The sequence below is a fragment of the Vanessa tameamea genome, chromosome 30, assembly GCF_037043105.1.
Source record: "Vanessa tameamea isolate UH-Manoa-2023 chromosome 30, ilVanTame1 primary haplotype, whole genome shotgun sequence".
In the NCBI taxonomy this organism is placed as follows: Eukaryota; Metazoa; Arthropoda; class Insecta; order Lepidoptera; family Nymphalidae; genus Vanessa; species Vanessa tameamea.
In genome coordinates this window covers 1,697,274-1,723,257 of record NC_087338.1, presented here as the reverse complement: position 1 = coordinate 1,723,257, position 25,984 = coordinate 1,697,274, and the positions used below count along the sequence as shown (strand labels likewise).

Sequence of the window (25,984 nt, the reverse complement as noted above, 5' to 3'; positions counted from 1 at the left end):
TGTTCGCAGCACCTTAATTTATAAGTAGGTTTTATTTAAAATGCTATTCAACCATGAAAAACATTTTTATTTGTTTATAATAATTAAATTTTCTTACAATGTTTTTTACAAGAAGTATATTTTACTTACATAGTAGTAAAATTGCCATATTAGAAAAAAATCAGCTGATTGATAAAAGATATATAGATTAAGAAAAAACATATTATTTAAAAGAATATTTCAAAATTATTAGATAAGTTATGTAGAGTGGAAAAGAATTGATCAGTACCGTAAGTGAGTATTAAAAAAATAATTGTATTTGTGGAACAATTTTGTGTAAAGTACTAATTTTGGTTATGACGTTTAGTAAAGTTGCCATCAGTTATGTCAATGATTTGAACTTGAAGTTGTGCCTATGAGTTATCACTGTCAAAACTGTGTATTTATGTAATTAAAAATAGAAAAAATCTAAATTAAATTTAAATTATATTTTTGTAGTATAAATTCACTGCCATATCTTTTACTATATAAAATGGGAACGGTACATGCTAAGGTAAGAAATTTATGTTAGGTTTACAAAATAGAAAAAAAAGGTTATAATTCTATTTATAATTTAAATTAAAATAATTCATAGATATTTATATAAGTGTAGATAATTGCTATCATTTGTGTTTCTCGGATAGTTAAAAAAATTGCTACTCACACTCAAATACAATTTAATTTTGTATCTACATGAAATACATTTGCATGATAAGAAAAATTATACCAAAAAAAAAATATACAGTAATAAATACTGACTAGAAAAATATAAAATATGCCCCACATTATTACATTATATTTAAAAGAAGATATAATCATAATAAAGTTATTTAACTTTATCAAAAATAAAGAATATTTATATTAGAATACAAAAAGAATTACTCACCCATATCAAAGTTAAGTCACTCCAGAGCTAACCTCTTCTATTTGTGAAGGTGCTATTCCATAACGAAGCTTCAATGCCAGTTAATAGATATGTATGTGTTAGTTGCAGGCAGATTTCCTCACAAAGTTTTCTTTGATAATAAACACAAATTTAGCACATCTAAAATCTGGGCCTAAGCCTAAGCTCAACCAGGCGATCTGGTTAAGATTTACATCTTTTTCTCACTGTGCGAACTTATAAATGTTTTGTGATTGATTTTTGTATTCATTAGATTAAAGTGATCTAATGTTGTCAAGAAGTATATTACATTTTGTAATATCTACAGCTGTTATATTTTATTTATAATAATTTCTCCTTCTTTATACAGGCTGAGCATAAGTACAGTTATTATATTTTATTTATAATCATTTCTTCTTTTTTTTTTATACAGGCTGAGCATAATGGTGATAATGGTTCTCTGGGTGGCCTATTCGAGTTCGACGAACCCATTGACTTGGAAGAGCCTTTGTCTAAACCGAATATAAAGTTGAACGGTGTGCGGGTAAGATTTCCAAGTTGTAAATAGTGGATGTTTATGCCTTAATGCCAGATAATTTGATGTTTACTAACTCCTGTTTTAATGAGAGTTGGATAAATCATTTGCAATCACTTCTTTGTTGGTTTTTTCAAAAACGTCTCATATAAAAAAAATTGTCAGTAATAGGGTAGTGTTTGCTTGAGAAGCTGACAGAAGTGGGAAGTGTTGTATTCAGACTGGTAATTTTTTTTTTCCACTCGCTTTTTTATATGTCAAAGAATGCAACATACTATTTACTCTTTTATCCTGAAATTATAAACTTAACTGAAAATATAAAAAATATTACAAGTATGTCATCGTTTTGAGAAAGAATCGACTCCTGATATACAGCTATCACTAGTTTGGGATTCAGGGCTGATTTGTAATTAGTGGTTGATTCAATGAAATAATATTTCATTTTAACTAATATAAAAGTTCCATTTGATTGGATTAGTTTGTTAATAATATCGACGACAAGTATAATTACCATCGACATTGATCTTTGTGTGTATGAGATGACTAAGAGTTCATACAGAAACAAAATTAATTTATTTTATTAAAAAAATAATAATGAACATGTATCAGAAAATATTATTATTAAAAAAAAAATATTATGGTTTTAATGATTTCAGGCTCGCGTCGACCGTGTCCATATTGACGGCCTGAGCAGAACGAAAGATGACATCGTACGGAGCACAGTGGATGACTTATTCCACGCGACTGATTTCGAAGACGTTATATTGAGAGCTCATAAAGTAAGATATGTAACAATCATTAAAAAAAAAAATACAATACAAATTCTGTACATAGTGAACTTCATGATCGTGCTGTGAATAGTTTTTTAACACAGATGCACTCTCTCCCGCATTGGAGCAGCGTGGTGGAATATGCTCCATACCTTCTCCTCAACGGGAAAGGAGGCCTTAGCCCAGCAGTGGGAAATTTACAGGCTGATTATGTTATGTTATACTCTCTGTACCCTTACTCTCATAATTCGATTGGATAGATGGAAAGAGTATATCCCTTTGGGGGCGGGGTCGGTTTTTTTGATTGAAGATCTTTTGACTCTTTATCGTCCAGATCTGGGGTTTGAACCCAGAACCTCGGAGTCTGTTGCAACGAAGCAGTCAATGAAATATAAATATTATTTTAAAGAATAACTTAATCGATAAATATTTTTGTTCTGTAACAGATTATCTTCTGATCTTCACCAAAAAATATATGTATATTTTTCTTATATTAATTTATTTTACTGTTAAGGAGATTTGCTATGTCTGGTTGGAAATATAAGCCTCTGTTTTAAAGGTTTTCAATGGTGACATTGTACTTGATTTTGTGAATCCTTGGGAATACTGGTTGGGACATTTTTGTATACCAGAAAAAAAACCATCAAAATATACTTTTTAAATGGATTTATAGTTATATTTACATTCATAGTATGGGGTGTTTGGTATCATTTCTGCTCCCCATTAAGCCGACGGTCCTGGTATATTTATAAACACAAAATTTTGTATCAGCATGTTCTTCTTGTTTTTATTTACTTTTCGCCAGGTGAGACGAGCTCTCGACTCCATGGGATGTTTTAAAGATATTGGAGTTTTTATCGACGTTTCAAGCGGTCCAGGAGCGACTCCGGAAGGTTTAGAGGTATAAAAAACACAGCTCTGTAATATTACCGACGAGTTAGTCTACCACCAAACAGCAATACTTAGCATTATTATGTTTTGAAGGGTGAGTGAGCCAGTGTAACAAGCACAAGGGGCTTAATATTTCTTACGAAGTGATGAGTGGGTGGTACCTAACCAGACGAACTTCGAAGCTGCCAAAGCTATAATTTTCCTAATAACTTTGACAGGTAACTTTTCAAGTGAAGGAGCTCTCTCGTGTCGTCGGTGGTATCAATACAACTGTCAGTGAAAATGAAGGAAATCTCGTTCTGGGTGAGTTTAAATTTAAATCTAAAGTCCATTCCAATGGCAGGACAAGTAAATGACTTTGACCTTGAATTAACGTGACGTCATTGGTCGAGATCTAAACGATATTATATGTTATTCATTATGGATTAAAATGGCGTTTTGAATGAGAGCGACGTTTTTATCGGAACTTTGTAAGTAAAATTAAAGTGGATATAATTTGTTAAATGGAATAGAGATGTATTATAAATAAATATATGTTAATCAAGAACTGTTTGTAGTGCATGGAATACGTAAATCTAAGGTTTGTTTGTCTTTACTTGTTCTGCCATTGGAATGGGCTAAATAGTATTATTTAAATGTTGTGTCGTTTTCTTCTAAATCACATGATTTAAAGGTGAATTTTGCTTCATATCGCCAGTAGAAAGGAAGAAAGTCTTACGCGTAATAATTGTATTTCTTAAAAATGATATTTATTAATTTGAGTTTAAGACTCATTTCTCAAAAGCATTTTCTCACTTCAGCCTTTGTTTCCACTGACGATACTTTTGTTTTGTAAAATCGTTTCACACGCTACCGTGCGTTTGATACGCATGCACTTTTTTAACTGCCATCTGTCGATGGTCGGCGATCGTTTAGGCAGCTTGTATCTTTGATGCCACGGCTCTGAATAATAAACACACATTTTTACGTAATACATATTTAATATGAAATATTAATGGTTTGCTTTAATGTATCGTTTTTTATGTAACTTTTTAAGATAGCGTTGTCAATATTTATCATCGTTCCAGGTGTAAAACTACCAAACGTGCTAGGTCGCGGGGAGAGGGTCGCGGCGGAGTACAGCGTGGGGCATCGCAGCTCGTCGAACTTCAACATATCCGCGATGAAGCCCTACCCGCACAGCCCGCTCACCCCCGTGTGAGTACACGCTAATTTCATTGGAAAGAAGTTCTTTAACGCGGCTTACAGTAGAGTGAACTGGTAGAAATCGCCACGTAAGGAAAAAGGGGGGGGGGGGCGTGTGTGTGGTCTCCACAACTTTTTCCTAGTTAACTCTGTCTCTTTCTATTGTATGTTTTAAATAATATTTTCGGTACTGTTTTAATTCATACGGATTTTTTAAATACAATTTTGTCAGTCATTGAATTAGGCCCCTTCTATCTGTTATGTAATACATATTATTTGACGACCTCCGTGGTCGAGTAGTGTGTACGTCGGTTTTCATGGGTACGCCACTCCGAGGTCCCGGGTTCGATTCCAGGCCGAGTCGATGTAGAAAAAGTTCATTAGTTTTCTATGTTGTCTTGGGTCTGGGTGTTTGTGGTGCCGTCGTTACTTCTGATATTCCACAACACAAGTGATTAATGTATATCTATACTAATATCATATAGGGGTAAAATTTGTTTATATGTAGGGGTCAATCTTCGGAATCAATTTTAAAATATTTTTCACTTGGGGACAGCTCCATTATTCCTGAGTGCAATAGGGTATAAATTGTATTTGTTAATGATAAACTGCACCCGTGCGAAGCCGGGCGGGTCGCTAGTTTATTTATAATACAACACTTTTCCACTTAACTAGTTATATTCGCTTTAATATCAAAACGCCATTTATTCGTGACTTCATAATTCATACCATAGATTATTCAAAATATCGACCAATGATATCGCGTCAATTCAAGGTCAATGTTGCTTATTGGTCAATACTCCTCCTGCGTTTGGAATATGCTATAAATATGGTACTTTGCTTATAATAATATTACTCCAACATATGCAATAGTGTTTGAATGAACCTAAAACTTCTTTAAGAGGGATCGCTACCTAAATATTGGGACGTTGAGGCCTGGTTATTTTACTAATTGCTCTCTTCTTTAGAGATATAAAATTTGTGTGTATGTTTTTGAAGTAACGGCCTGTAAATGGTCCACTGCTGGGCTAAGGCCCTTTGAGGAGAAGAGTTCTTGTAAATCAGAATTTGTCAATCAAACGCCTTCTTTTTAAAGACGGCTTATACACTTCAAATATAAAAAAAATCTCAGCGTTAACTCTAGTTATTGTTGTCCAACAGTCTCTCGGCGACAGTGTACCAACAGAATCACGAATACCCATGGTCGGGATACAAGCTGCTGGACCGAGGTCTGCTATTGGACGTCGCTTTTAGGACATCCCCTGCGGTAAGTTCAACTTGTCTTTGAAAAGTTACTTTAAGACTAGATTGTGTAATGTCATACCTAATGATGATGTCGTCTTGACTGATGGCTGCGAGATCGGCCAATCTCAAGGGAGTTCCGCCAACTACGCCGGACATATTATGTACACAAGTGTATGCTCAAACTCATAATCCGATTTTGAGTAGTTCAGGCACAGTGTCACCGGCTTGTACGTTTTTCCGGGATACGAGAATGTTGTGTACATTGTGAAAACTTCAACTACCAACTGTGCTGTTACTGAATTTCTGCGGCCTTATATCTAGTCACTGGTCAGTCAGTCAGTTCCGCATTCGCATATTTAGTTACGTCGCCACTTGATTCACAGACATTAGATAATTATCATTGGCCATTAGGCGATTGTGTTTGTTGTAGACGAAACATAATTTGCAATGGGAGGGGATAGTGCGCGACACTTCAGTTCTCAGCAAGTCGACGAGCTTCAAAGTACGGGAGAGCAGTGGTGAGTTATATGAGCTTTATAATTGAAAAAATTGTATTAGTCTATAATTGTGTGCATGGCCTTACTATACACGGCTGTTTCTGTCATTTGACATACGAAAGAAGGAGACAAAAGCGCTGCTTTGAAATGAAAAGTCGGTTGTCTTTTGTTACTTGTTGCTTGATGGCTATTAACAATCCTAAGTTTTATCTCGGAACTAAAATATGTGCACGACACATTGGATGTGGGCACGATATAAAACTCAGCCAGCATTGTACTGCGAACTTACTCCTCTAAAAGTTAAAATTCTTAAAAATCTTTTCTTAGATAATGCTTACGTTATAAAATAAACCTATGTTCCAAATTTCAGCTTTCTAAGCTTATTAGTTTGGGCTGTGCGTTGATAAAATCAGATAGTATTTGAGTTCCTGAAAAAGTTAACATTTAATAGAATATTATAAATATTTTCACAATTGCTACCAACTTACAGTTTCTCTCAATTTAATGGCTGAAAAATCCCAATAAATCAACAAAGGTCCCCAAATGAAATCCGTCATCCGCCACATCGTGACGGTGGACCACCGCGACGAGGTCGTGTTCCCGACGCGCGGCACGTGGGTGCAGTTCACCAGCGAACTGGCGGGGCTCGGGGGCGGAGTTGCGAATATCCGCACGGAGTTGCAGGCGGAGGCTAACAAGGAGATCGCACCTGGTGTTGTGAGTACAGGGTTTTTATTAAGACGTTTGAGGATATCAAGATTTTTTTGTCTTAGAGATTTCCAGTTCCGAGTAGAGCCCTCTCTATCGCAGGCACTCGTAATAAGACAACGAAGGGAATATTTTGAGGTTTGCGTACCTATCAAAACTACTAGCATAAATAGTACTCGAGTCAACAAACTATCCCACCAACAACGTTACCCAAAAATGTTTGGTGGCAGACGGACGCCCGTTAAAGTTCTCCAATCGTTTCTCGCAGAGTTAGAAAACATATTCCAAATTAATGGGATGTGTCCTTTTACACAAGTGAATCTTGATCATAACGTGATAACCCTAGGCTGGACTAAGCTCCCCCTTTTATTTCGAGAAGAAGATTTGGTGCCTATTATACCAATCAGCTCGAAAGGATTAGAGGTTATATTATTTGTGGTGGAAATCCTCGGTTATCTGCAGATTGCCTTCAAGATGTTTTCCCTCGCCACGATCATGAATTATAAAAACAAATTAAGCACATGAAAATTCATTTGTTCTCGGTTTATACTCGCAATTTTCGTTCTTGATTATCAATGGATCAGCAAAATGTCTTATTCGTAGGTAGTTCAAGCATCGGGAGCTGTAGGTGTACTCCACGATGTGTACGGCACGGACATACCCGATCACTTCTACCTGGGGGGCCCGGCGACGGTGCGCGGGTTCAGACAGCGAGGCGTTGGGCCGCATTCTGATAACCACGCGCTGGGTGGAACGGTGAGTATGTGCGCGCCGTATATAATATACTTTGTGGTTTAATTAATGTGACCAAACGTCCCGTTTCGATTGGATAGGTAAAGTTTTCATGTTACTCGTCTTAATCAGGTGACAATATGTTTCGGAAATTGGAGAATGTCTGTAAATGGGCTTCAGAAAGTTATGTAAATATTTTATGAAATAGGAAGGCGAGCAGACCAATGATCCATCTGACGGTAAGTGATCAGAACATCATAGACATTGGCGCTGTAAGAAATATTAATCATTCCTTACGTTTCCAATGCGCCACAAAACTTGGGATCTATGACATCTTCATCATCTTCCCCATAACATTATGATCCTTGTCCTGGAACATGAAAATACTAAGTATTTCTGTTTGGTTATAGAATATATGATGTCTACCTACCCAGACGGTTTTACACAAAGCCGTACCACCAAGTAAAAGCATATAGGCTATTATTTATCACCCCCACTCTCCCTTCTTGACTTCCCCAATGCAATAACATAGTACTGATAATACTACTTGAATAAAGTTAATTATAATGTTAATTATAGCTAGTTGCTGTAACAAATGCACAAACACACGTCGAATATTAATCTAAAATAAATGTGTAATTCCTAAACAGGCATATTGGGCATCAGGATTGCACGTATACGCTCCCCTTCCCTTCCAACCAGGCAAGGGGGGTTTGGGGGAACTTTTTAGATCACACTTGTTCCTAAATGCCGGCTGTCTCGCAAATCCCGGTAAGTTTATTGTTATTCTTTTTTTTTATGGTGTCGATAGGCAGACGAGCAAATGTGCCACCTGATGGTAAGTGATCACCACCGCCCATAGACAATGGCGTTGTAAGAAATATTAACCATTCCTTACATCGCCAATGCGACACCAACCTTGGGAACTAAGATGTTACGTCCCTTGTGCCTGTAGTTACACTGGCTCACTCACCCTTCAAACCGGAACACGACAATACCGACTATCGGTGCAACATATCCTTCCGATATCTGATATCCGAGAGCCGAGATGGCCCAGTGGTTAGAACTCGTACATCTTAACCGATGATTTCGTTCAAACCCAGGCAGGCACCACTGAATTTTCATGCGCTTAATTTGTGTTTATAATTCATCTCGTGCTCGGCGGTGAAGGAAAACATCGTGAGGAAACCTGCATGTGTCTAATTTCAACGAAATTCTGCCACATGTGTGTTCCACCAAGCCGCATTGGAGCAGCGTGGTGGAATATGCTCCAGATCTTCTCCTCAAAGGGAGCGGAGGCCTTAGCCCAGCAGTGGGAAATGTACAGGCTGCTAATGTAATCTAATATCCCCCAGAGGAGAGCGGCACGGCGCTGGAGGCGCTGCGCGAGGCGCGCGTGGCGTGCGGCGCGGGCGTGGCGCTGCGGCTGGGCGGCGCGGCGCGCGTGGAGCTCAACTACTGCGTGCCGCTGCGCGCGCGCGCCGGCGACGTGCCCGCGCCCGGCCTGCAGCTCGGCGTCGCCGCGCACTTCCTCTAGCCGCCGCGCGCCCCCGGGTAGCGTTTCGTTGCCGATCTCGGGATTATTCACGATCAGTGGCCGTATGTTCAAACGATTTTTTATTCGAACGATTCAAGCCGATAAATTCATAGTAGTCATCGATATCGATTCGTTGATGAATCGTATACATAAATCACTGAATCAATTACAAAAGAATAAAGATAATGTCGGAAATTAGCGATTCGTCGCTTACGCGGTGCGCGGGAAATCTTGAATGTAACCGTCGATCCAAGATGGCCGCCGCGCTACCATCGACGCGACGCTTCACTAGAGCGCCGTTCAACTCCCTTTGACACTCTATTGCAACCATATTGAATAAACAAGATGGCGCACCATGTGACGTCATTTACATTTATTCTATGCGATGGTATTTGTATATCAAAACTTTGTTTACCTTTGCTCCTTTGTCATGTAAACCCAAGGTAAACGCCACAAATTTACGGTAGGCTAGATACCCTATATTCATTAGATGGGGTAAAAACTAGTGTATCTTTTTAATGCCTACGGTGACGTCATCCCAGCCATAATTGAATTGAACATCATAAAATAATTTTAAAGTTAATTACAGCTGTTTATGAAATTATATTAATAACCGACAATAATTAATACCTCCTTTAACTCATTACTAGAAGAGTTTTTAACATTTTATAACGGAATAACAACGCAAGTAGTTCGGACTCGGTTGGAACGTCATGTCGTATTTAGCCTCCTCTAAATCTTTGCTGAGCATTGTTTAATTATCTCCTCCTTCCATTGAAATGAACTATCCATAGACATAGATGAAGTACAGGAATAAAGTACCTAATATTTTTTTTTCAGGTAATCAACATCGTTTGAATAATTTTATTTTCCTAATTGATGATACGTTATATTGACGAAAAAAGATGGCGCTGTGTTCAATTTAAAACACCAAGTACAGTTTTGTTAATATTAAATAAATTATTTTTAAACTAACATATTCACGAACGAACCCAGTGATGCCAGATCGGCCTGATTTACTGTCAAACAATTAATAAACGGCTTTACTTATAAATGAACTTGGAAGGCGATTTGTTAAGCAATGCTGTCTCTTTCTTTCGAGTGTTAATTCGGTTATGAGAGAAAGAGAGGATGCAGTGTTTCTAAGCACCGCCTAAAAAGCTTTTATAAGTGAGACTGTATCTTATTACTACAGTCAAATATTTTCAATAGAATGTTGTTTAAATTATAAATGTAATGATATTAAATAGCTTTAGTGTTGTTGAAATAAAATCTAATTTTCAGGATTTGTCTTTTATTTCTGTTAAGGTTATGATATTGATGTCGGGACTAGTGTTGCATATCGATAGTCCACTATCGATAGACTATCGATAGTTAAGGATTTAGCAATAGAATCGATAGTATTTTTTTATTTTTTTTTTATTTATTTATTTATTTATTATTCACGTATCAATACTATCGATATTATCGATAGCTCCCCATGAACAATACTATCGATAGTATTGCAAAAACCATAACTTTTAACCTAAATTATCAATAGTTCTACAACTCTGGTCGGGACGCTTGTATGCCTTGCCTTGGCTTTACAATGAACTGTCCTGGGTCATTTGATGCCTACTGAAAAATATACTTAGATAACTGACAACTACAAGCCAATGGGGTAAAATAGCAGCAGTGTGTGGGGGGGGGGGCGTTATAATATGAAAACATCTCAGATCCATGCCACTGAAGATCATTACAGGCATTTTTAGTGGATACTACATAACAGCTACTCTCAAGAGCACAGATTAAAGTTAGCTTGGTTTATCAATATATTGGTGATCAAACTTATGAGTTTACAATTACTTCTCAAAATAAAAATCCATTTCCACTCGTGAAGGAAGTGTTTCTTTAACTCAAAGGGAATGAACATTCTAGAAACCTCAACCCTTACTTTTAATGTGTGATCTATGTGTGTTTGTTCAATTAAATGTGTTCCAAATAAAACAGTTATTTTTTAATTAAAATAAATATGAATAAAACAAAGCCATACTTCCATAATCTATATTTAACAATATAATCTAATATTTACATAATGTTTTTAACGTTTTTAATATCATCGTTGAAAATTTAAATGAAAATCTGCAAACAATGTTGCTATTCTAAAAACAATAAATAAATAAATTAACTTTTACACCTGCGTTTCCATTAAGGGACGATCGCAGTTGTCGACAGCCCTCAACAAAAATTGCTAAAATATTGTTAATAACAAGAATTGCAAACATTTGCTTAGACGGTTGACATATATTTTTTACAAAGGCACAATATAACAGATCCCTGTAATTGGGATTATAGCTTAACTATATAAGATATATATTTATACATACGCAATTGCTATCGAATCAAATCTAACAGTTAATTTTTAAATTAAAAAGGTTTTAAGTATGTCAGAACTAAACACTCACGAAGGCCCATGTCAAACTAAAACAAAGGTTATGATGTAATTTTGGACCTGTGTATGGATTCGGATATGTTAATAATATTTTATCAGTTTCAGATACGAATACGAAATTATTTCAGGATAAATATTAGATTATTCAGAAATTACAAGAGAATACAATTTAAGTTTATGCGTATAATCTATTCCAACCATAAGAGAAAAGCCAAGTAAACAACATTTGACAGCGACTTGACGCGCCATCATTGGTCGAGAGCTCGATTAGTCTATGATATTCACTATGGATTTGCGAAAAAAATTTTGTTATGAACGTCAACGAAACTGTTATCAATTTCGAATTTTGGACGTAAAATTAAACTGGATATAAGTAGTTAAGTGTAACAGTGTTGTATTATAAATAGAGATATATTAATCATTAACTCTTAGTAGTGCACAATATAGCTGAGTTATTAGCAAATCGCATGAAATACGTAAATCTAAGGTTTGTTTATCTTCCGACTTCCATTAGAATAGGTGATAGGCTATTGTTTGGTATTAAGTTGGGTTTAATTTTAGCTCCTTTCTTTGAGTTATAACACAATGCATAAACAAAATTAAAATAAACATTGTTTTTTTTGTTCGGATTCGTTTACCTTTGATGACCTCGAGTCGAGTAATGTGTACACCGGTTTTCATGGGTACGTCTCTCCGAGGTCCCGGGTTCGATTCCCGGCCGAGTCGATGTAGAAAAAGTTCATTAGTTTTCTATGTTGTTTTGGGTCTGGGTGTTTGTGGTACCGTCGTTACTTCTGATTTTCCATAACACAAGTGCTTTAGCTACTTACATTGGGATCAGAGTAATGTATGTGATGTTGTCCAATATTTCAAAAAAAATATAAAAAAAAAAAAAAAATTCATGCGTTCATGCGTGGTTTACGGTTTCGGATATATTCATATTTCGGATATCCGATAAGTTTCGTTTATTTTACGGTGCTCCATAATTGCTTCAAACTAATATTCTTTTAGGGATATTATGAGGAGATTTACTGTAGACCTTTTTCGAAAACGTTTTGGTAGTGCATTTTGGATTGCAACATATCATTTTCATTCATATCAATGTGTAGGGGGGGCAGTAGAGCTCCTGCTATTGATCTGAAACAAAAAATAAATTAGAACGAGACAAACAAACTGATGGCGGATGATAGTGACACGAAATTGTCGATTAAATTATTTATTACAGTAATCGTATTATTGTACATACGGTATACAAATATTGTATAATTTACATTTAGTATAATTGATGATCGAGCAAAAGTCATGCTGTAATTTTCCATGTAGTATAAACTTAAACTGATAGATAGGGATGCTATTATAATGCAGCGACTTGCAAAAAAAGTCCTCGGGGCCCCATTAGCTTCGGAGCATCTATGCACTATGGTAGCTACGGTAAGGGGTACCCCTAGGGGTAGAACTTTGGGGCCCTGGTTGCACCGGTTAGCCCTATGATAGTTAAGTGACCGTGAACGAGGACCAGTCTCGCACAAGACTCTAAAACCACAAGTACCACAAGATAACTCACCTCCCCTCCGCATTTAAGAAGTTAAAAGTCGAACAAGCGTGCTCCGTAGACAAGATCTCAACATTAAGCTTCGCTTCTCTGGACGCTTGGAACACAGAATTTATAACTTTTCTCTCCTTAGTTTCTAAGCCTATTATCTGCAAAGATTCCGACCAGTTGAAGAATGTTAATAATAATTATTTTAAAAGTTACCGATACAAGTAATTAAATTGTAGCTTTAAATTAAATTAAAATATTTAAATCAAATTAATTCATAATATAATTCTTAGGGTCTCCACGCCTCTGTTGCTCTAAGGTCTCGAAACGTTTAAATCCGACTCTGTGATGACCACTCACCATCGGGTGCCCGTTTGCCCGATCGACTTCTTAAATATATTCTCCAATCTTACCAACAAATCGATCTTGGGTTCCAGGAGCTTAAAGAACCGAAGCGAAGCCTCGTTGATTTCACTTGAAGTCCGTATTTGCCACGATAATATTGTCCTGAACATAATATATTACATATTACATTACATTAGCAGCCTGTAAATTTCCCACTGCTGGGCTAAGGCCTCCTCTCCTTTTTGAGGAGAAGGTTTGGAGCATATTCCACCACGCTGCTCCAATGTGGCAGAATTTCGTTGAAATTAGACACATGCAGGTTTCCTCACGATATTTTCCTTCACCGCCGAGCACGAGATGAATTATAAAAACAAATTAAGCACATGAAAATTCAGTGGTGCCTGTCTGGGTTTGAACCCCGAAATCATCGGTTAAGATGCACGCGTTCTAACCACTGGGCTCGGGCTAACCATCTCGGCTATATTTCATATACATATAATTAATACAAAACCCGGCAAACGTTATCCTGTTAATATATATATTAATTTACTTAGCATCAATTTACTTGTTAACATATAAAAAAAAATACTAATATTACTAAAACAACCAAGAACGACTTACCTAGGAAATATAGCAACTGGTCCTAGCACTGTGATCCCGTTGTTCAAACGAAAGCCATACTGAAACAAATATCCTCACATATATTATACGACTTGCACCATATTCAAGGGAGACGAAAGCGCACGGAATTATATACGGCACAACAGGGCCTTCAGTAGAGTCGACTTATTTTATACGCCAAAATTTTTCAGATATTCTACCGCCAAATAACAGTACACTGTATTGTTGTGTTCCGGTTAGAAGGGTGAGTGAGCCAGTGTAATCACAGGCACAAGGGACATAACATCTTAGTTCCCAAGGTTGGTGGCGCATAAGTGATGTAAGGAATGCTTAATATTTCTTACGGCGGTGGTGACCACTTACCATCAGGTGGCTCGTATGCTCGTCCGCCAACCAACGCCATAAAAATTAAAAAAAAAACGCAGGAAGTTACATTCGACCTTTTTATCAGTTTACTATGAATGTAATACGTAAAAAAAAAATGTTAAGTGTTTGCATTGATTAAAATGAAAAGTCGCTACACGGTACGGGATTTCCATTGGACAAACAAAAAAATACAGAGGCAGTAAAGTGTAATAAAAAATTAGTTATACAAAATTATATGCACTGTCAAAAGAAAAAATGAAACACTTCAAAAATTATCATCAACAAAATTTGCAACGTTGCCTCATTGAATTACAAATCCTGTTTCCCGAGCAAAATCTGAACTACACATAACCAGTTGACGCAATAAGACATTGTGTCATAATGTTTCGAAGTGCTTCTCCATAATTAAACCAATATCCAAAGAAATAATTATATATACTAGTGGTCTGTCCTGACTTTGTTCAGGTAAAAATCATTACAAGTTACCCCCCCCCCCCAATTGTCCCTCTAGAAGTTAAAATTGCCAATAATCTTTCCTTAGTAAGCCTTTATGTCGGGAAGGGAATAACAATGCTAAATTTCAAGTCAGTCAGTGGTATTTTACTTATGTCATTCATAATATGCAAGTTTTAATTTAGTAAGCTTCTGTTTGCCTTAAGTTTTTTTTTTTTTTTGTACTTACACTTGCATAGGCATCTATCATAAGTCCTAGATCCTGGTCCTGGTTTAAGATCCTCACAGCTGTTTTCCCATCACCCTCATATGCTGCTTTGTTTCTTACACTATAACAAAAAAACATATATGTATTCCTTAAAAAAAACACATTTTTTATACACATCATTAAGTTTAGTTAAATATTCATTTCAAAATATATTATTAATTAATTTAAGTATTTTATTTATACAACTTTATTGACTATTTAGTGCAAATAGGTCGACCTGGTGGACAGGTGGTCTGTTTACTTTCACAAGCACTTTATCGTCATTTAATAACATAAATTATACTCATTTATACTCAAATTTATATATCCCTACTCCTGATGGACCAGGGATACGGAAAAGGTGAAGGGTCAAGCATCATGACCATCCACGAATCTCAGGGGCGGACCTACGGCGACGTTATCATAGTCCAGTCGAAGAATGTGAGGCTCCGTATACACGAAAGTGTTCCTCACGCAGTTGTGGCAATCACTAGACACACTAACGCTATCGGCAGATTCATCGGCCGAGCGGCGGGTGTTTCAGAAAAGACCATCCTAGAGCACAGCCTCAAGACATCTATACATAAACGCGACATCAGAGTCGCTGAGGCTGTACTCTCTCTGATCGAGCACAGAGCAGGGCCCGCAGGATTGCAGTAATTAGGGTAAAAAAAAAAAAAGTCTACTATATACAGTATTTTTATATACCTATTATTTATTATCATATATTATTTATTATGGATTATTTATATATTAATTTAAATTGAAAAAAAAAATGTCAGTGTGGGGCATGTCTTCCAAGAAGACAACAAGCTCAAAGTCCAGCGAAGATCTGCTGATGTTCAGTAAAAATATAAAATAAAGCCAAAATTTATAAAAATAAAATGTAAAAAAAGGCAACTGTGAGCCCGTGGATGTTGTAAAGATATAAATTAAAAAAAAAAAATTATATATCCCTGGCATAAGAATCAATGTAGTAAAATATTTTAATTTAACATAGAAATATTACACTATTTATTAATAATTGTAAAAATTCTTATAAACCACATTTTCAACGGCAAGATATTTATGTTTTTTTTTTAAGCATGTATATGTGTTTACAATCATAACTCTTCTTTAAATGTCCTGCAGGCAGTTTTGTACACTTATACTGCTATCTATATTATATTATGATTGCGAAAGTAATTCTGTCTGTCTGTTGCTATTTCACGGCCAAACCCCCAAACCGAAATTAGTGAAAATTGGTATGAACCAAGTTTGAACTCCAAGGATATAGGCTAATTTTTTATACCTAACACCTGACGATCAACCCCTATAATGAGAGAGGCGACAATTAGTTACCTATATAAACATGTACAGTATAATATTATGTCTAATAATATTTAAAAAAAATTTTTCATTATGAGCTATTTCATTATAAAATGTCCGGGTTCAAGTATAATCTTAATAAGAAAAAATATTTTTGAATATTTTATAATTATATTAATTTGGCGATGTAAAATATTTTGTAAACAAAACGATATGAGAAATAAAAATAAATATATCTATTCTAACCTTAAAAATAATGGATTTCTTTTTATATTTTCTCCTACTTGTCGTAAGCTTCTTAACATCATCTTTAATAATTAATAAGTTTAAATTATTTCGTAAATAAGTATTGCACACTTTTATTTACAAATATTAAATTATTATACTATTGCCTTCTATTCAGTATAGCACGAAAAGTCATATTGACATTTGATTTTTTTTAAATAAACCAGAGTAACTGATTAACAATGAATATACTGAAATATATTTTAATAACTTTTTTTAACAATAACAAGTGAAAAATCGTAACAAGTAAATAATCATTATTAAAATATTAAATTATTTGAAAAAATAAATCAGATTTTCTGCGTAAATTGGAACACAGTGATGACGTCATTATCCTATCTTGTCATCTTTGCAGCATTGCAGATGCGCGGTATTTTAAAATTTATAAAACCCAATCCATTGATTTTAGCTAAATTTAGTTTTAATTATTTATTTTTTTGTAATATCTTTGTCTTCCATCTAAAAATACTCAAATCAATGCAAAATAAACGACAAAAGCTATCCGTTGTTCTAAAAAAACAGAAGAAGTTAATAAAATATTCACATGTTTCACTTTCGATAATATTAATATAATTTGAAGATGGAATGTACTGTAACATCAACCCAGGTTGTATATCCTCAAAAGGACCGTAATGAAGTGTATAAAAGTGATTATGATTTGGACTTTCGGAAGGAATTGAAGAAACGCTGGATGGTGCTCGGAGTCTTGACGACAATGGCTCTCGCTGTTCTTGCGCCGAATTACGGGGCTCCCGGAGGCAACTACATGCATGTTCACGTAGATATATCTAGAACGCATTGCACCCATTCGCCCATGTAACTACATTATATTTTTCTCACATTTAGAGCTCGTATTTATACATTATTTTGTTTATATAAAATAAACAGCTGGATGCACATTGAAATTTTGATATCTTAAACATCGAATAATAAAAAGGGAAAGTATTTCATGCAATATTGAGCCATAAATTACATTGAAATAGAGTTTAAATAAATTGTATGTTAAATATTAAATAGTATAAACTTATATCCAATAACTGAAGCATTAATTAAAGTCCGATTAAGTAGTTTCGGTTTATTTTGAACGCTTATTGGTTGCTTATTATTAGTTATCTCCCTAGTAACATTCTTTCCAGCCGTATCGTCTTATAACAATGGATGGATTGTGTGAAAGACTAAATGGCTGGAGAGAATGTTGCTAGTGAGATGATGTCAGACAGAGAACTATGGAAGAAAAAGACATGCTGAGCCGACCCCGAATAAAATTGGGATAAGGGCAGGAGGATGATGATAATTGATTAATTAGATTCTTCTATCAACCAATGATTACTCAGATAAAAATCATATTATGCTATGATCAGCAATTCAGAGACCGTTGCTTATAACCTCTTAATAATATTAATGAACAAAGTTAAGATAGATACGAATGATATATTTGATAGATAACCTTGTGTTGGGTCGAGTTTTTCTGCCTAGAAATTCTCAATAGCAGCCGGGAAATTACTAGTTGGCAGTTTACTATCTCATGCTTAAGAAAGCGGGTAAAACCATTGTTGCCGAGCTTGAACTGATTATAATTTGCTGTCACATTACATTATAAGAAAATGGGAATAGATTGATCTTTAGTTTGTGCGCTATACGCGCAATGTCGGCTAGTCTATTAAAAATAGATTCAAGGTTCAATGAACTTGATTTAATTAGACTTGTTTTTATAAAGTAAAGATACTATATACATAAGTAAGTTATATTATAAAAGCTCTTAATCTCTCAGCATTCCGCATGCTCTACTTTTTCAATTTTTTTAAATTCAATTCAAAATAAACTTATTCATGGTTAAATAATAGAAATCACCTTTTTTTTCTGAGTCATCCTGGTATTGTGACTTGGATCATTATTTATCATTCTGAAAAACCATTCTGAGATGGAATTTTAATTATTGCAAAATAAAATATTTATAATCACACGTTTTTGCTTTACATTTTAATATAAGCTTTAAAATTAATATATATTAATAAAAAAATATAATTTTGTCAAATTAGAAGATACTGCTAAATACCTGGCAATTTAGAATAATAGAATTTATGATATTAAAAATAGAAATACATTAAAGATTTTAATATATTTGAGTTTATAGCTAAACATATGTAGTCTTATAATTTAAAAGTACCAAAAAATTGCTTTCTTTGCCTGATTTTATACTGTAATATTAAAAAAAAAGCAAATGTAATACATTTTTCAATCCTATCAAAGATCATAAGAATCTTATTGCCATCCATTTTCAATTAGCTTAATTTGGCTGTGGAGGAAAATTCTTAGGAAATACATGCACAGCAGTGTTGTGTAATTTACTAGGTGGTATGGCTTTTTGCAAGCCCCTCACTCATCAGATATTATAACACCGAGCAACAATACTTGTATTGTGTTGTTCTGGTTCGAAGGGTGAGTGAGCTAGTGACTACAGGCATAAGGAACATGACATCTTAGCTCTCAAGGTCCGTGGCGCACTGGCGATATAAGCAATAGTATTTTTTATGGTGACTGTCTATTGGCAGTGGTGCATCTCCGCCTTATTTTATACCATAGAAACAAATTGACTACAAATATTCTCAAGATCAAGATAAGACATAAGAGATCTTTTTTTCTCAAGATAAGAGACCTTTCCCCTGCCGTGGGGGTGCTTCCGAGCTGTTCCCTTCACGCTAACAATCACTATAGTATATTTTTTTAAAGTATAAAAAACGAAATGAACTTGTGAACCGTAAATTTTTCCAATAGTTTATTGGATATGATAAATTTTAACTATTTAATAATATTTTTTACAGGAATATTTCACATGGAATACATAAGTCACATTCCCCGGACGTACATATATTATAACGCGGGTCGCACACGCGTGCATGCATGTCGCACGCGCATGTACGCATTGACAGCGCTCCATGCACATGTTGTCGCATTCGTTTTGTCCGCTGTCACTGTTAACGCACTGTCAGTAGCTCTCGATAGGCGTGTTATTGAGGGGTAAGTTCCTTTTTTTTTAATTTGTGTTAAGATAATTATATATGTTACGTTGAAATATGGTGAGGTTATATTTGAGTGTGAGGGATTTTAATGAAACGGATTTATAACGCCAGCCTGCTATCGTTTTTGACAATACTTGTGCTGGTAGCTCGGTTTCCTTTCACCATATGGAGTGGGGATATTAGTACTCATCAGATAGTTAAGAGGGGGATGCTTATTTATGTCATTCTGCTAGAAACTACAGCACGTAACTTTGTATTGTTTGATTGTTCATAAGATTATGTGACGGAATGTAGCGAAAAATACTCCAAGTAATTGATTAAGGGCAAGATAATTCATTGTCGTTTATACATAGTTAAGATTGTAAGGGCATTGTTTTATAAAATATGCAGGCGTAGGGGCGGATAGACTAGCTGATGGTAGACATTGGAACTAAGATGTTTTGTCCCTCGTGCCTGTAGTTGAGTGATTCACTCACCCTTCGAACTGGAACATAACAATTAAAAGTATTGCTATTTGATAGATTGTGTGATGAGTAGGTGGTACCTATCCAGTAGATTGTGTGATGAGTAGGTGGTACCTATCCAGATAGGCTTGCACAAAGCCCTAGAATAATACATAAATACTCTCTACTCTACTCAACTTTTACGGTCAAATATATTGAAATAGTTGCATTATTGCAGCACTATCTTTGTATACAGGGCAGGATTTATGGGGGGGCAACCGAGGCAACTGCCCTGGGGCCTCCACGTGAGAGGGGCCTCTATATCTATATCGGGGGGAATATCTAGATATATTCAAATTATAATAATGTAACTATTTATTGTTTTAAAAGCTACCGGTACACGTAAATAATTTGTAGCTTACTGATTGAAGTTAATATATTCAAATTGATTCATAATAAAAATATTAGGGTTTCCTCGCTTCTATTGTTCTAGGGCCTCTACTCCTTTGTGCCCCAGGGCCTCCAGACCTTTAGATCTGAATCTGTCTACATAGTATAGTAAAAAAAGTCCCCTCCCAGCGTCTGTACGCTTAGATCTATTAACTACGCAACGGATTTTAATGCGGTTTTCATAAGTAAACAGAGTGATTCGAGAGGAAGTTTTATATGTATAATACATGCAAATTGTATTAGAGAAAATTTCTAGCCGGAAAAATAGCAATTTTTTTTTAATGTTGGTTTTTCAATCAAAAAGTTGTATATAGAGATTTTTTGTGCGCGCATGAAGGGACGAGTAGCTTAATGTATTTTAAGCATTTAATGGTATTCTAGTGCCATATTAGCGTCTCTGGCGCGCCCTTGCGCGTGGCTGCCGCTCTCGCTGAGCAGAGACGGAGTCACCGCTTCGTTAGCTGCCACCAGTTATGCGGTGTCATTCGTATTCTCCCCCATTGCTCATCTTTTGTTGGTAAGTGGTGAACAATCTCCAAACATCCAAGGACGTTACTTCGTACACTAAGGTGCTCTAAGTCACAATTAAACTAAATGCTTCCAGACGACTTTATTGTAGTGTTGCTTATCGATATATGTATATACAGGGTTATTGGTAATTCGACGTATTCCCGTTAGGAGGTGATAGGGGTGATTTGCGATAATTTGAACCCCCATATGCATGATGCAAATGTGAACCATTTTTGAGTTATCGCGTTTTTTAGATTTTTTCAAAATAAGTCAAAATTGCAATTTCAAAAATTTATTTACCTTACCTTACCTTACCTCCTAACGGGAATACGTTGAATTACCAATAACCCTGTATATGTATAGATTATAGAGATATATGTAGCATAGTATTGATAGTCTATCGATATTATTGTCACGTGTCAAAACTATCGATATTATTGCAAAAACCATCACTATTAACCCAAACTATCGATACTATCCATAGCATCAATAGTATCGCTGCCACCAATAGTATTGTTAATGAGCTGAACCTTCCAGTGTGGTCGTATAGCTCTGCCGTCGTTGCGAGGAGTTCTCATAACTGCGTCATCAGCTCTAGTGCCGTTCGCAATTGGAAATTTGTCCTCAAAAACGGAAATCGGTATGTACCATGTAGTTAAGGCAAATGTTTATTTGTAATTTAGTTTGTATAAGGTTGATTTAACAGCCTGCTATTGTGCCGCTGGTGGGCTGAGACCTCTCCCTTTGAGGAGAAAGTTTGGATGAAATTTCATTGAAATTAGACACGTGCAGGTTCCCTCACGATGTTTTCCTTCATCGCCGAGCACGGGATGAATTATAAACACAAATTAAGCACATGAAAATTCAGTGGTGCTTGCCTTTTTTTTTTTGTTTTACGAGAAGGAAATGCATTTACGCATGCCGCCCGGTCGGGGGACCGGGACGGGTATGTGGGACTCAACCGGGATCTAATGCTCCGTGCCAGGGCACGCTAATGCTAATGCCCTGTCCTACCCACTAAAACCATCCTCGGGTTTCCACCATGCCGCCGAGTGGTGAGGCCACGGGATCGCACAGGGCATGCAACCGCGACCCCACCAGCGGCAACCGCCGTAAGGCGGCTGAATATTCATGGAAAGCGCGCCTAATGCGTGCCTTCCCCCTCAACCTCCACGGGGGAATGTGGCGAACTCCCCCGAGTCCGCCACTGGAGGCTGGGCGTCAACGAATCTGACGCCCTGCGGCGGATAAGATGGTAGGCTCCGCCGCTGACCGCCGGTGTAAAACACCTGGGAGGCTCGAGTAGCGAGCCCTCCCACTTCCTCCTAGCCAACGAGGCCACTCACATGGTCCGTCCTGACGCCGATCAGGGACACCACGCCACGAGGAGGTGATTGACATGTACCCCAAGTGGTGCTTGCCTGGGTTAACAAGCAATCATCGGTTAAGATGAAGTTCTAAACACTCGGCCATCTCCGTTCACAATGGTGACCACTTACCATCAGGTGCTCCATTTGCCAGGCCGCCTATCTATATTAGAAAAAAAACAAGATTCCATTGATGATGATTAAAAAGTCTACACTAGCTTTTATACGCTTTAGAAAGTATTTTTGACGGTTGGAAGGCAAATCAACCTGAAGCGAGTCAGAACAGAGTCCACGAACCCTAAATGGAGCAGTGAGTTGTTCTAAACCTACTTCTCAAGAGGAGAGAGCTTAGCCCAAGATTATTAAATGGATTTTTTATTGATTTTGAAATTTAAAATAATCTTATATTTCAGACGGTACTATAAACAAGATATCAGCGCTGGCAATACTGTACAGCGAGTGTTGCTCGCTGTTGAGAGAAGCGGAGGGCAGTTTGTACGTCATTGATGTAATGGCAACACTGTTTTTGGGTAAGTTGAACTTTTCATTTAATATTAAACTAGTTTCCAGTCTGGCTTCAACCGTATGTGAAGGAGAGAATGGGGGGGGGGTGTATTATGTTTGCAGGTTAGGTAGTTAAAATAAACAAGTTGCATTATATCTTAGTTCTCAAGGATGCTGGTGCATTGGCGATATAAGGACTGCTTTATACTTCTACAGCACCAATGTCTATGTGTAGTGGTGACCACTTACCATCAGGTGACTCAGTTGCTTGTTCACCTACCAACATTATGAAAAATAAAAAGAATGTGGTATCTTTCATGTATTTAATTTTCTTTACAGTTGTAAGCTGGTTAACAACAGTGGCTGCGTCCAGCTATCTATACGTGAAGTGTGGCCTGCTCACGTTGCCTGAAGCCCACGTTCTGCTGCTGGTAGCGACGCCGAAGTCCACTCATATTGGTAAACAAACAACCTGTATACAGAGTCGTCTCAAGCTATGCTGGGGCCCTTGGGCACCCATGAATTTGGGGCCCTTTTGGTAGATATTTACTACCATGTACAAATTATTTGCTTTTGGCCAGGTCTTAAGTATAGTTTCAAATAAACGGTGTGGTAATTTTCGTATATTCGTAAGAATCTGATTGGTTGTACAATCTTATGGCTATTTTGTAGCCTTTTTTGATAAATATGTTAGTTATTTCTTACAAATATATCACTTTCGAAAATATACATAGCAGTCAACGTGAGAACAAACATATGAAAGAAATTGTTGGTTCTTCGGGGCCCTCTCAGGATGGGGGCCCTGGGCACGTGTCCCATGTGCGCTACGGTAAAGACGGTAATGCCTGTATATATAACACTGCTTAGCTAAGGGCGTTTCAGGATACGCTTTGTTTATCACCATGCTCACATCTTGGTGAATATCATCACGGTGTTCCATGGCCCTTTGACAGGATTTATATTAAAAGTGATGTGTCGTGGGACACACGGTTGGAACGAAGTTGCTTTCGTTATATATTAAATATATATAAATATATATAAATAACGGAAACAATCAGGGCCGGATCTATACTATATGGCTTTTTGGGCTTCAGCCCAGGGCCCCGTGGATTCAAGGGGCCCCAGCTAAGTCAAGTCAAAGTCAAAAATAGACGATAATGCGAAAGAATCCATCACTTTATTAAATCAAACAGATCGTATGGTTTGCAGCGCTGCGAGTCCAGCAATTAATCAAACCCATTCAATTAATTTAATTCAAGTCTACGTTCAGATATGTCTTAGGTGGACCCTAAGTAGTGTTAGCCCAGGGCCCCTAAACCTACGGTCCGGCCCTGGACACAATGAGATAAATTAACAATTTTTGAGAATTAAATGAGAAGATATAAAAATGTTATTAGAACTCCTTAGTTAATTAGAACAATAACAAAAAAATAAGTTTCAATAATGTTATATAAAATTGTGTTTGTGTAGTAGAAAGAGATAGAGATACAGAGGGAAAGGTCGGGGAGGGGGCGTAACGCTTTTTCCTTACGTGACGATTTCTGCTAAATCACTCTACCGTAAGACACGACGGTATAAAAGAGTGTTATGCCGTTTATCATCACGACATACGAGTCGACCCCCCCCCCACGATTCAAGACGTCCCTCATTAAATCCTCATCAAAATACGTACGTGATGTTTAAAACCCGTGTTATTCATTAACTAGCATTCATTGCTAAGCGACCTTTTGACATTATTTTACTAATTAGGCGAACAGAACAGTCGAAGGCAGGTAACCTCCCTGATATGTCCTGGTCGAGCCTGACTGGTGGATTAACTATTTGCTACCATACGGGTGGGTGGTGTTTGATGAAGGCCCTCTCGGTTTGTTTACCATTCTTTTTCTTGTGGCCTCTTACGATAACCCTTATTCAACTATGTTGGAAATGTATAACAATGGAAAAAAGTTCATGTAAACTTAATAAAATATAAAAAGCCTAAAATCCATCGTGTTTCGCTTTATGGGTTGAATAAGTATTGTTCTGCAGAGTGGGCGGCGCCCCCCTGCGCGGCGGGCGGGCTGGCGCGGCTGCCGGCCGTGTTCGGCGCGCCGGCGCAGGCGCTGCTGCTGGCGGCGCTCGCCCCCCCGGGGGCCTCCCGCGACGAGCTGCCCACCTAGAGCCCTCCCACCGCTGCTGCCGGTGCTTCCTAGGCACGAGTATTGAAATTTTATTAAGAATAATATTGTTTTATAAAGGTTTATCCAAAGATGACGAAATTTTTGTTCAATTATTAAATTAAGCGGTCGAATGAAATGTTCACTCGGTGGTGGGGTAGATTCCACCCGCTCATCAGATATTCTACCGCAAAACAGCAATATTTAGTATTTTTGTGTTACGGTTTGAAAAGTATCTTTGTTAACAAAGTTGCTGGCGCATTGGTGATGTAAGGAATGGTTAATTTCTTACAGCGTCGATGACTATGATCAGTGCCGACCACTTACCATCATCTGACCTTTCAGCCCGACCGTCAAACTGTGCCTTCGAAAAAAAATACAAACAAAAGTGGTAATCGATCACGAGCACCACTTGGTGATCTCAAAATCAAAATAAACTTTATTCAATTAGGCTTTTACAAGAACTTTTCAATAATAATTTTACAGAACCGTATGAAACGTAGATTCAGCCGAGAAGAACCTTCAATAAACTTAGTATAATAATTTAAAATTAATTAGAATATAAATAAAGTTACTATGCAATAACACTATGATTGATTTCAATGGCAGGAGGAGTAAACATATATAAACAAGTTTGACCTTGAATTGACGCGATGTCATTGGTCGAGATTCAATAGTCCGATAAAGATCAAAATCAAAATATACTTCATTCAAGTAGGCTTTTACAAGCACTTTTGGATCGTCATTTAACAAACTATTTTAAGTGAAGCTACCACCGGTTCGGAATGTAGATTCTACCGAGATGAACCGACAAGAAACTCAGTGGTTACTCTTTTTCAACATCTAAAAATACAGTCACGTTAGTTAAATACAATTATATATGTATTTTATATATAATCGTGAGAAATGTTATGTATGACGACTTAATTGTTATCGG

General features: G+C 36.7%; 3 protein-coding genes across 4 annotated transcripts; 2 read left to right on the top strand and 1 right to left on the bottom strand.

Annotated features, from left to right (window-relative positions):
* Positions 1-365: 365 nt before the first annotated feature.
* On the top strand, positions 366-10,284 carry LOC113391598 (sorting and assembly machinery component 50 homolog). Its single transcript, XM_064220016.1, has 13 exons — positions 366-532; positions 1,335-1,445; positions 2,093-2,215; positions 3,012-3,107; positions 3,316-3,400; positions 4,165-4,294; positions 5,444-5,549; positions 5,958-6,045; positions 6,560-6,741; positions 7,336-7,488; positions 8,115-8,235; positions 8,820-9,063; positions 9,842-10,284. Exons 1-12 carry the CDS (start codon positions 512-514, stop codon positions 8,999-9,001), a joined length of 1,398 nt encoding a protein of 465 aa, XP_064076086.1. The 5' UTR covers positions 366-511; the 3' UTR covers positions 9,002-9,063; positions 9,842-10,284.
* A 2,047-nt stretch (positions 10,285-12,331) lies between these two features.
* On the bottom strand, positions 12,332-16,719 carry LOC113391613 (NADH dehydrogenase [ubiquinone] 1 alpha subcomplex assembly factor 3). The gene is made up of 6 exons (XM_026627639.2): positions 16,559-16,719; positions 14,987-15,086; positions 13,939-13,997; positions 13,386-13,479; positions 12,997-13,133; positions 12,332-12,569 (listed from the first exon to the last, which is right to left on the bottom strand). The coding sequence occupies exons 1-6, from the start codon at positions 16,618-16,620 to the stop codon at positions 12,461-12,463; spliced, it is 561 nt and encodes a 186-aa protein (XP_026483424.1). The 5' UTR covers positions 16,621-16,719; the 3' UTR covers positions 12,332-12,460.
* Positions 16,720-17,007: 288 nt separating this feature from the next.
* LOC113391604 (uncharacterized) lies at positions 17,008-25,243 on the top strand. 2 transcript variants are annotated; one of them, XM_064220013.1, is made up of 7 exons: positions 17,008-17,375; positions 19,420-19,615; positions 20,892-21,027; positions 21,558-21,660; positions 22,801-22,917; positions 23,231-23,350; positions 24,920-25,243. In XM_064220013.1, the coding sequence occupies exons 2-7, from the start codon at positions 19,431-19,433 to the stop codon at positions 25,048-25,050; spliced, it is 792 nt and encodes a 263-aa protein (XP_064076083.1). In that variant the 5' UTR covers positions 17,008-17,375; positions 19,420-19,430; the 3' UTR covers positions 25,051-25,243. The 2 variants fall into 2 exon arrangements, with proteins under 2 accessions (XP_064076083.1, XP_026483415.1); XM_026627630.2 differs by having other exon boundaries at positions 17,010-17,413.
* The last annotated feature ends 741 nt before the right edge of the window (positions 25,244-25,984 follow it).